The sequence below is a fragment of the Neomonachus schauinslandi genome, chromosome 9 (assembly GCF_002201575.2).
Source record: "Neomonachus schauinslandi chromosome 9, ASM220157v2, whole genome shotgun sequence".
NCBI classification, from domain to species: Eukaryota; Metazoa; Chordata; class Mammalia; order Carnivora; family Phocidae; genus Neomonachus; species Neomonachus schauinslandi.
In genome coordinates, this window is record NC_058411.1 from 91,934,476 (window position 1) to 91,946,511 (window position 12,036).

Genomic DNA, 12,036 nt, shown 5'->3' on the forward strand with positions numbered 1-12,036 from the left:
GCGGCCTCGGGAGGAGAGGAGCCGCGGATTGGTCCTTCCCCGCCAGCCTGGCGGGTCCGCGCCGCGATTGGTTGGGGCGGGGGCTGCGGGCAGGGCGCGATTCTCCTCCGGGCCAGGGCTCGGCGGTCAAGTGAGTCCACCTGGCGGGGGTGCGGAGCCGTCCGCGCAGGCGGGACTCCCTGGATCTCAGAGGCAGGAAACAGGTGTGTTCTGACACGCTCCCCCGTCCAAGTTCTGGCTTCCTTAGTTTGCAGCGTGTTTACTGGAAAGAGCAGAGGATCTGACCATTGCCACAGAAAGTCCAAGAGAATCAACAAATTATTAGAACTTGTAAGAGAGTTCAGCCAGGTGACCATATTCAAAATCAAATATAAAAATGAGTACTTTTCCTTCATGTGAGCAATAATCATTCAGAAATTACGATAGAAAGTAAGATGGAAAATAAGACATTTACAACATCAATGAACATATAAAGTGCCCGGAGATTACGCTAACAAAAATGCACTTGGCCTTTGTGGAGAAAATGTTTAAATTTCTCTACAAGGATATAAAAAGAGGCCTGAATAAATGGGGGGAAATCTCATCTCACGGATGGGAATATTTGATATTGTACAAGTGTCAATTCAACCCAGATTAATAATATAATGTATAAACCTAATATAATTGGAATAAAAATCCTAGCAGGACTTTTGGAAAATTGTACGATGACTCTATATTTTATATGGAATAAAATTTATGTATAACTAAGAATCTTCAAAACAAAGACCAAAGAGGTGAGATTTGCCCTACCACATATTAAAGGATAGCACAAAACCATCATCATTAAAACAGTGGGATACTGGCATGGGAATGGATAAATGAACAGTGGGACAGAAGGGAGTCCACCAGCAGGGCCCCCTATTATATGGTGGTCTTAAGGATCAGAGTGGGAAACAAAAGATTATTTAATAAATGGGCACATGGTGGGTGTGGTGGGGGAAGTAAGGCCATGGCAAACTCTATATCCAAAAATAAACTCCAGATAGATTCATGATCAGAACTTAAAGGTAGGGGCGCCTGGGTGGCTCAGTCTTTAAGCATCTGCCTTCTGCTCAGGTCATGATCCTAGGGGCTTGGGATGGAGCCCCGAATCAGGCTCCCTGCTCAGCGGGAAGCCTGCTTCTCCCTCTCCCACTCCCCTGCTTGTCTTCCCTCTCTTGCTATGTCTCTATCTGTCAAATAAATAAATAAAATCTTAAAAAACAAAAAACAAAACTTAAAGGTAAAACCATAATGTTCTTCTTTTTTAAGATTTTATTTATTTATTTGAGAGACAGAGAGTCCACAAGCTGGGGGGGGTGGGGGGTGGAGGAGCAGAAGCAGAAGGAGAGGGAGAAGCAGACTCCTTGCTGAGCAGGGAGCTGATCATGGCGCTCCATCCCAGGACCCTGAGGTCATGACCTGAGCCAAAGGCAGATGCTTAACCTACTGAGCCACCCAGGCACCCCTAAAACCATAATATTCTTTTTTTTTTTAAATCATTGGGCTTTTCTTCTTTAAAAAAAGATTTTATTTATTTGTCAGGGAGAGAGAGAGAGAGAGCACAAGCAGGGGGGGAGCGGCAGGCAGAGGGAGAAGAGCAGCTATAGTCAGTTAAGCGTCTGCCTTTGGCTCAGGTCATGATCCCAGGGTGGAGCCCCGGCATTGGGCTCCCTGCTCAGTGGGGACTCTGTTTCTCCCTCTCCCTCTGCCCCTTCCCCGACCTGTGCCCTCTCTCTCAGTCTCAAATAAATAAACAAATAAATAAATACTTTAAAAAAATAAAGTGGGTAGGAGCAGTTGCCTGGTTGCTCAGAGTTAAGAAGGGTCTAGAGGTCTAGCTGCTTTTTTCTTTAAATAAAATTTTTTTTAAGATTTATTTTATTTTTTAAAGTAATCTCTACAACCCAGCATGGGGCTCAAATTTACAACCCCAAGATCAAGAGTCACATGCTCTACCCACTGAACCATCTGATGCAATTTTTGAAACTAGCAATATCTAGGGGCACCTGGCTGGTTCAGCCGGTAGAGCATGTGACTCTTGATCTCAGGGTTGTGAGTTCGAGGCCCACGTTGGGTTGTAGAGATTACTTAAAAATAAAATCTTAAAAAAAATTAAAAATTGCATCAATTTACTTCTACAGTGTATGAGTTTCAGGTTGCTTAATATCCTCATCAACACTTGATGTTGTCAGTTTAAATTTTAGCCCCTCTGTATGTTGTAATATCCCTCACAATCTCTGCCTTCTCATAAGTGTTTAATCCACTCACATTTAATGTAATTATTGATATGGTTGGAGTTATGACTGTCATTTTGTTCTCTATATGGCTCATATCTTTTGTTTCTCCTTACGTTTTTCATGATAGTGGGTTTTTTTTTTTTTTAAGATTTTATTTATTTATTTAACTGACAGAGAGAGAGAGACAGCTAGAGAAAGAACACAAGCAGGGAGAGTGGGAGAGGGAGAAGCAGGCTTCCCGCCAAGCCGGGAGCCCGATGCAGGGCTCGATCCCAGGACCCTGGGATCATGACCTGAGCTGAAGGCAGCCAGTTAACCAACTGAGCCACGCAGGTGCCCCATGATAGTGGGTTTTTTATTGTTGTTTTTGGTTTTGCTTTTGTGTGTGTGTGTGCACCATTTTAATTCCCACCTTTTAAAATAAATATATTTCTTCAGTTAATTTTTTAGTGGTTCCTCTGGGGATGAAAATATGCATCTTAATTCATCACAGATACTTGAGATTAATACTGTATTACTTTCCTACACCTGCTGTAGCAAAGTACCACAGACTGGGTGGCTTAAAACAACAGAGAGGTATTCTCTCATGGTTCTGAGGTTACTAGCGTTACTGCTGGGTGAGGGGTTTTACTACACTCCATTCCAAATCAAGGGAGCCCCTCCAAAGGCAAAGCTGCTGGTTTTCGTAGCTTCTTGACTCTGGTAGAATTACCAGGCTATTTGAGCTGGGTGAGGGGAGGATGATTGGAACAGCCCCAAGCAAGGTTGTCAGACAAATGCTGTTCTTACTCAGAGGTCAGTGGCTTGTCATGAATAAAAACTACTAGTTTGTTGTATGATGTTGGTCAATTTATAGAGCCCTAAAATTGTTTTTGACACTTTTGTCCAGTGTTGTCCTTGCTTTTTTGAGGAGAGAATTTGTTGAGCTTCTCAGTCTGTCATACCAGAAGTCAAAAATTGACTTAAAAAAAAAAAAGATTTATTGCAATATAATTCTTATAGCATACACTTCACCCATTTTAAGTATACAACTCAATGATTATTAGTAGAGTCACAGATTAAACTAGCACCACAGTTAATTTTAAAACAGTTTCATCATCTCAAAAAGAAATTCCATGCCTCTCGGTTATTGCTCCATCCTGTCAATTCCCCGAACCCAACTCCTCCCAGCCCCAAGCAACCACTCATTTACTGTATGTCATCTCTCTTTTTTCATTAGCTAACCTGGCTAGAGGCTTATCAATTTTATTGCTCTTTTTAAAGAACCAGCTTTTCGTTTCATTGATTTTCTTATTGATTTTCTGTCCTCGATGTCTTTGATTTCTGATTTTTTTTTTAAGATTTTATTTATTTATTTGACAGAGAGAGATACAGTGAGAGAAGGAACACAAGCAGGGGGAGTGGGAGAGGAAGCAGGCTTCCCGCTGAGCAGGAAGCCTGATGTGGGGCTCGATCCCAGGACCCTGGGATCATGACCTGAGCCAAAGGCAGATGCTTAACGACTGAGCCACCCAGGCGCCCCAATTTCTGCTGATTTTTATTATTTCTTTTCTTCTGCTTACTTTGCATTTAATATTCTCTTCCTTTTTAAGTTTCCTAAAGTGGAAGCTTAGATGATTGATTATAGGTCTTTCTTCTCTAATGCATGCATTCAGTGCTATAAATATTCCTCTAAGCACTGCTTTCACTGCACCCAAAAATTTTTGATAAGTTATATTTTCATTTTCATTTACTTCAAATATTTCTAAAATTCTCTTGAGATTTCTTCTTTGATCCATGTGTTAGAAGTGTGTTGCTTAAGGGGCGCCTGGGTGGTTCAGTCGGTTAAGTGTCTGCCTTTAGCCCAGGTCATGACTCCAGAGTCCTGGAATGGAGCCCTGTGTCCAGCTCCCTGCTCAGTGGAGAGTCTGCTTCTCCCTCTCCCTCTGCTCCTACGCCCCTCCCTGTCCCTCTGCTCCTACCCCCCACTCATTCAAGCATGCACACTCGCTCTGTCCCTCTCTCAAATAAATGTAAAAAAAAGTCTTAAAAAGTGTGTTTTTAAGCTCCAAATTTGGGGATTTTCCAGCTATTTTTCTATCATTAATAACCTAGCTTAATTCTATTGTTATCTGAGAGCAGACACTGTCTGATTTCTGTCCTCTTAAATATTAAAGGTGTGTTTTACAGCCCAGAATGTACTCTTATGTTGGTTTGTGTCCCGTGTTCCATGTGCTGTGAGTTTATTTATAAGACACTAACAAAAATCCTTTATTTCCATATCTTTATTTGAACAATTTCTATAATAGCTAGGAGAATACAGCATTAATGATGCACATTTACTAAGGACAACATTAGACAACTACAAATTTAGAGCGTAAATGTCAATCTGATATTGTTTTGGTTTTCATCTTAGCACTAGATGATAACTAGTGAAAACCCATGTTTCAAAGGCTTTTGTTGATATGAGGTGAATTATTAATTTATTTTTTAAAATTCCACATAAGGTATGCTGGGACAGTTTCAGTTTAAAACCAGAGTTAGTTGATAATGCCCTTCACTTCTTAGTATTTCTGCTTCTTTCCTAATGGATGAATATTTTACCTAAGAACTTTTCAATGATTAACTGTATCATGTTTTTCGATGTAGATCAAAATAGAACTCCTTTTCCAGATCCAATAAGGAAAAATATTTGAAAAACTGCAATGTTCAGTTTCATTGTAGTTAAACAACATATCCATTTCACAGTAAATTAATAATTAAAATTAGCAATTCAAATACAATATGTTAAATGTCATGATGAGCTCATTTCTGTGTAACACTGGTAGAGCAATTTAAATTTTCCAAGGGCGCAAAAAAAGTGAACATTACTCCAGGAGTCCACAAAAAATACATAACCAGCAATCATAAATTACAACATACATATCCACATTTAAAGGAAAAAGTCACCATTTGTTGGAAAATATTAAATGCCTCAAGTGATTTAGAGAGCCTGAAATGTAGGCTAAAGTTTTATAACATACGGTAACAATAAGATATTTGAAACTATTGACTGCAAAATGCATGAAAATGTACTGACCTACCAAGCATTGAATTATACATACCAGTTTCCACTCGAAAAACATGTTTCTTTCAAATATCTCAAGCTGTATCACAATACTAAGGAAACGTTAGTCATTTTCAGTCATTTTAGGAAGCTAATGATACTCATGAAGTTAAGCTAATGAACATTTTCGCTAGACCAAATTAGAAAATTAAAAAATGTACAAAAATGCATTTTGGCAGCTATTTTACAAAGTACCTTTCAGTTCGTGATCTACTGAGAAATCTACTGTATATAACTCCAAGTTGATTTAATTTGGGGTAATGCAATGGATTAGAACTTACAGAACTCTTCTCTGTTTTCATTCAAACTTTTATATATAGTACAGGGTTCCTAAAAAAATTTTTTAAAGCATGTCTATGGAATGCCTTACAGTTGTACCCTTTACCTGTATTAAGAAAAGATCAGGGGGAAACATGCCATTCAAGCATTACCAAGAAGCTAACTTATCTATTTCTTCCATATGTTCATTTGCTTCCTTGTGACACAAAGCCCCCCCCAAACTCAGGACCACTCTCTCTGCCCACATTCACCGGCTCTGAGACTGGTGCTGAGTTCTGATACCTGTTTGATCACAGAAAAGAAAGGAAGGCGAAGTCCCAGGAGGGACAGTCATGCAGGAAGGAGAGACAGGAATCCATGGTTGGAGGCCACACCCAACCAAAACCCTCCCAAAACCTTGAGAAACAGGGCAAGATATCCTCTCCCGGTAAGTCAGGCCCTTACCGAGGAGAAGTTCCAGAGAACTTAAGGCAGCTCTCGGAGGGAAGGGAGCAGGGGTTAAGGCGGTCCTCACAGCACAGCCTGAGAAGAAATCACGCCGCACTTACCCATGAACAGCGGCCCCAGCAATGCCCGGAGCCCCTCTAACATGCATGCACGGAGCACCCTCCCAGCTCCGGAGGCAACCCTGGCAGCATGCACACACTGTAACGTTCAGACACACTGACTTGTACATGGCTGGCCCGGGGACAGGCCTCAGGAGGTGCCAGGCGGCTTGGCTGCAGGCTGCTCAGCACACCTGGCAGCTCTATGTGGCTCTGAGGAGTGGGCGTTGAGAGTGACCTACCTCACTCTGGGGAGGCTTGCACGCCTTCCAGCCAGGTTGAGATGGCCTGCGTCTAATTAAAGACCTAAACGCAGAGTATTGCACCCTCCAAGGGAGCTCTGACTCATCATAAAAATCAAACCTAGGTATAGCAGGGAACGGACAAGGAGAAAGCCACCAGGCTCCGGGCACTTCATCTTGTTAGCACGAAGAACCTGGGATGTCGCACTTGCTCAGTTCCTATATGCCAGTTGCCAATTCTGATAAGAGAGAGAGGGAAAAAAAAGAATACCTCTTGCTGACCCAGGGCACCCCACAGGTACCAGGAGAAACAGAATGTCCCCTGCAGACTTTTCAGTCTCCTGCCTCCACCTGCCCACCGCACGGCCAGGGCTGCAAGCAGGAAAGGGGCACCGCGGGAGGGCAGTGTGACCTCAGCACATCACCGACCATCTCTTTCTCAAATTATCATCAGCAAGCTACCCTTTCGACCTTCCAGCACTGTTGTGAGGATACAATGAGGTAACAGAGGACGACGTGTGCCTAAGAAAAGCATAGCCAGATGCAAGGTCCTGGTCTGCACTACTCTCAGCAGGAGATTGTAAGGGTCACACGCTCGTTTTTGCTTTCTGTTTCATCCCAAACAGTTGAAGTTACCCAGGGGATCCTTGAGGATGCCGCCTGGGGAACTCTACATTCTGGTAACTCTGTGTGTGTGTGTGTGAGAGAGAGAGAGAGAGAGCTGGAGGGGCACAGAGAAGGAGAAAAAGAGAGAGAGAGAGAGAGAGGGGGGAGGCCAGGTGGATATATGACTATTGTGTGAGGATTTCTCAGGATAGGACAGGTGCCCTTTTACCTAGGGTTAGCCGCCCTCACATGTTACTAAAAGATCTGATCTATATTCTATATGACACATAATTACTCACCCAGAAAAAGCCAACTCAACTCTCAATACCCACTGAAACAAAGGCAATAAAGCAAATCGTACAAACTGACCGGAATCTCCAAATATCCTTCCGGTAGGCTTTGGAATGTATCTTTTTGTACTTTTGCACTCGATGATAGAAGTGTCAGGTACATGGAGATTTTTCAAAACTTCCAAAGGAATCGCTTTCTGGATCTGACCTTCCCCCTTCTTTATAGTTACTCTCAGGTCAGGTAGACCAAAGCTTTAACCGAAGAAAAGCTACAAGGAAAACTGCTCATTTTTCAGCCTTGCATTCCCAGATGTGAGCGGAGTCTGTATGTAAGGTGAGTGGGGAGACTGTTGAGAAGGAGCTATTAAGACAGAACCCTGTTCTTTCAAGATCTTTCTTTGAATTCCCACTGTGTATCACAGGGGAGATATGAAAAAGCAAATTAGTGACGATGTTAAGGAATGTACTGCCAAGAAGCGAGAACAACAATATCAGCCTGAAGGGAGGCCGGGGGGCAACTGAGGACTGACTCCATTTGCTGCCTTGCACACGGTCAGAGTCGGTGAGCAGGCAGGTGACGTGATGCACGGTTGGGCTGAGGGAAGGGTAAGAGTGAAGGGTGGAATGGGCAGGTGGACGGCTGGGGAAGGTAGGTTTCAAGCCGGGTGAGAAAATGTGGTTGGAGAGAGGGTGAGCTGTCCTCAGAGGGTCTAAAGGAAAGCCCTAGTCAGATTATTGTTGCAGCCTCAAGAAAGTAGCACACAGAGTCATTTACCAGGTATTGGGGGTCCCTGGTTGTAAGGTATTCTTGTTATGACTACAGATCTTTAGGCTGCTACGAGAAGTTGATTCAGATCCCCATCTGGGGTCCTGGGTAGGCCTTAGAGGAAGCTGGAGCCTGGAATAGTAGAATCTTTGTGTGACCATCACCAAACAGGAGAGATTCTGGCCCAGGTGTGGAACGGAGGCTCCAGCACTTTCCAGCACAAAGGCAGGAGACGAGAGAGAGACATTTCAGGATACGAGCTGTCTGGGGTACGATAAAGGGCTGCAATGGCAGTGGGAGCTACAGTGTGCTCTTGAAGACCTGACAAGATTCAGGGTGTGCACAGGACATGTTACACAGGGACTAAGCTGGGGAAGGGCCTGAGAGGATTTCCCAGTCCGAGGTGGACAGCCTACACCATGGTGGCATTTTTTTTAGCATCTCCCCTATGCAGTGAGTCAGTTCATTGAAAACCACATTGACAACTGGGGAAAAGTAAGAGAACCTGATTGAATCAGTAGTGTTTTGGGCTGATTTTGCAAATAAATAAATGTATCCAACCTGAATGCAGCAGTATATGATTCAATAAAAATTACCCAAACTAATCCACGTTCAAAAAGCATGTAAATCATGTACATTTAAGAAGGATTACAGCTACACCAACTTGTAATTTTACATTTAATTAATCCCCCAGGATTAAGAGGCACCAAACACTGATCTTTCCATATCAGGGTGAACTTACTGAGTAACTGCATCTAGTTTCTCTATAATCCAAGTGCCAAGAGAAGAGAAATTTTAGATATGGAAGGGTCCAACCCTCTTATTGTATAAATGAGGAATGTGAGGCCCAAATAAGTTAACAGTGTTTATCTTTTAATAACAATCTTTATCATGATTTGAAACTGACTTCCATTAATATTGCACATGTTTTAATAAGATGTCATTTTTCATAGACCATCTAACAGTTAAGGTATATAAATCTATGTTTGTGATTCAGAACCAGAGTTTCTAATGAAAGCTAAGAATTTGCTCTTGCACAACCTGAAAGACCCACTGTCTAGGATTTCCAGGAAAAACTGAGAATATGTTTAATTAGGATTTCAGAATGAAACTTATAGGATCTGGGTTTTATTGAAACATATCCTCTGTAAAATTTAGCAATCTTCTTGTATTCCTTACATAAGTCTTAAAGTATTCCTAATACGATGCTCCTTAAAGTATCTAGTGGTACTGAGAACATTTACAGAACTTGCAAAGCCTAAAAAAAATGGAACCATAGTATTTATTATACACCTTCTTTTGCATAATTTATAGGATAATCAAGGTTTCAAGACCTGAATCTTCTCTAGATAGTGACTGAGATTAATTCTTAATAAATTAAGAAGAAGAAAGAAAACCTGTCAGGATTGAAAATATGCAGAGCAGGAATCTGGTCTGGGAACTAAAAATAAGTCACTTCACAGAACACTGTACCCTGATGTGATATCCACCCAGGGAAAATGAATGAGCACATCAATGTAATACATTCTGAATAAATAATGACATCAACAACAGCCACTTTGTCTAATCCTATCCCTAAATGTCAAATATTTTGTCATATTACTACATGACTTCCCAGTGTCTGCTACTTGTGCAGGTGAATCTGTATATATTTGCACATAATCCAGTTAAAACTGATCTGATTGAATTGTAAACAGAGTCGATAAAAGAGAAGCTTATTATTGTAGTGCCTAATAAGAATATCGTTTATATATTAAAGAACACAGTTTGTAGCAGCAATTTAAAATGCTCAGTAAACTACAGTACAAATGGACTTCTATGCTATATGGCAAACCAACATTCTCTTAATATCTCTATATCATAGTGACACATATAAGGAATTTACTTGACCAAGTACTTTACATATTGCCAGTTTATTTCTTTGATCCAGTTTGACAGCATCAACATAACTGATTCCTGAACTGTTATGATATGTACTCAATGGCAATTTTTCTTTCAATTCTTCCAGCCCGCGTAGAGGAGGCTCTTTGTAGGTGCCTTCCTAACAACAGCTCATACCTGGAATTTTCATTTTTACCATACCATTTGGATGCAGTGCTAAGGATTTAAAATAAATGCTGGCAGCTGGAGACCTTTTTTTCCCTTTTCCTTCTGTCATTCACCTGCATGTACCTCGGGATACCTAACTGATCCAGGGTGAGTGTTGCTGGTAAGGTAACACAGCACAAAGAAGCCTATCGTTCTTTCCAAGATGATGAAAGTATTTAGGGAGATTTCCGATTAATAATCTCTCGTTTGAAAGATAATTAGTACTGTCTCTTTAAAAATGTCTTTTCAGTAGCTCACTAGAAATAATGGGTTCTTATTGTCACTGTTTGCCTTGACATCACATCACCTTCAGACCCGTGATATGAATCCCAGGCCCAGGCTGGCTGGAATCTGGATGGTTTCTAGTGCAAGGGAGGATGGGTTAAAAGGAAAGGTGACAGGAAAGATGTGTTTAGCATCCATGAGCAGCTGAGGAGAGTCTTTCCTGTCTCGTAAACGCATCTGAGATTAAAAAAACAAAAAACAGAGCATCAGTTCTTTGAATCTATGAACATTTTTTCCCCCACCAAAAATCTACCAAAAAGTCCTCAACTAATAAAGAATGTTTATATTTGTTTTAAAATCACTTCCTTTTTCTAATAAGCTGTTATCAAAAAGTTAATGCACTGTTAAAATGAGATAATACAACAATAAAACACATTTTTTCTCAATAAACTGCAATATTTTCATTCAAAAAAACAGTGCTTGTGAATCAAAGAAAAAGAAAGCCTGGGAGATCTTACCTGTATAGTACGAATAAATGATACAGAGACTCTTTCTTCAAACTCATTAACTGGAGTATACAAATTCAACACTTTGACAATCTGTGAGAATGAAATGATCAAAGTTTTCAGCATATTATCAAACACACACTGGGTGCTTATAATCTGGAAAAGTAAAAGGATCCATGCATATAGTCTGTAATTCTACTCAGGGCTGGGTTGGGATAAGGGGAGAGAGAGCTGGTCTGAAGGCATATTTACCTTTACTATGTGAATTTTTAAAATAAGAATGTATTAATGTAACATTTATACATTTAAGAAGTAATACAAATTTGGAAAAACAATAAACTACACAAAAGAACACTACATGAAAAGGAAAAGTGTCCCACTCAATCCTCTCAGTCTACCCTAGTGGCTACTGTTTTGTTTTTTTTTTTTAAGATTTTATTTATTTATTTGAGAGAGAATGAGAGACAGAGAGCATGAGAGGGAGGAGGGTCAGAGGGAAAAGCAGACTCCCTGCCGAGCAGGGAGCCCGAAGCGGGACTCCCATCTCTGGACTCCAGGATCATGACCTGAGCCGAAGGCAGTCGCTTAACCAACTGAGCCACCCAGGCGCCCCCTAGTGGCTACTGTTAATGGTAACCCTTGTTTCCATCCAGCTGCTTTCTATACCTATCCTATGTATAATCTAGGTGAGATGTCTATACTACAAGACACGTAAAGAACATTAAGCAAGCCCAGGAGTCAGCACAGAAATAACTGGCAAAAGAAAAACGGGCATGTTTATGCCTTGCCTCGTGTTGTTGCCACTGTCCTCAAACGCCCTTCCCCTCTTCTCACTTCCTTAAATTTAATGCCCAGCTCAATGGGACCTTCCTTGAACACAGTTATCGCCCCTCGGCACTTCCTCGGCACAGTTATCGCCCCTCGGCACATCTTACTATAGAATCTGCTTGAACCTCAGATAGTAGAATCAGTTGGGTACATCTGCCTTGCCTACTAAACTGGAAAATCCCTTTTAGGGAAGGATTGTTTCTTATTTTCTGAAGTATCTCCCCCAGCAACAGGTATGGTGCCTTGAGATAGGAGCCCCATGAGTCATTTATTGAAATGAATGAACAAGAATGATCTGTCTTAAAAATAGAGAGGTCT

At 41.3% G+C, this 12,036-nt stretch overlaps 1 protein-coding gene across 1 annotated transcript in view; it reads right to left on the reverse strand.

Annotated features, from left to right (window-relative positions):
• Positions 1–4,512: 4,512 nt before the first annotated feature.
• Positions 4,513–12,036, reverse strand: part of MYO5A (myosin VA) — a 201,593-nt gene continuing 194,069 nt past the window's right edge. The window contains exons 41-42 of the mRNA XM_044918191.1: positions 10,903–10,983; positions 4,513–10,621 (exon numbers count right to left, since the gene is read on the reverse strand). Of these exons, the coding sequence (XP_044774126.1) occupies positions 10,469–10,621; positions 10,903–10,983 (234 nt within the window). The 3' untranslated portion in view covers positions 4,513–10,468. The remainder of the gene's footprint in view (positions 10,622–10,902; positions 10,984–12,036) is intronic.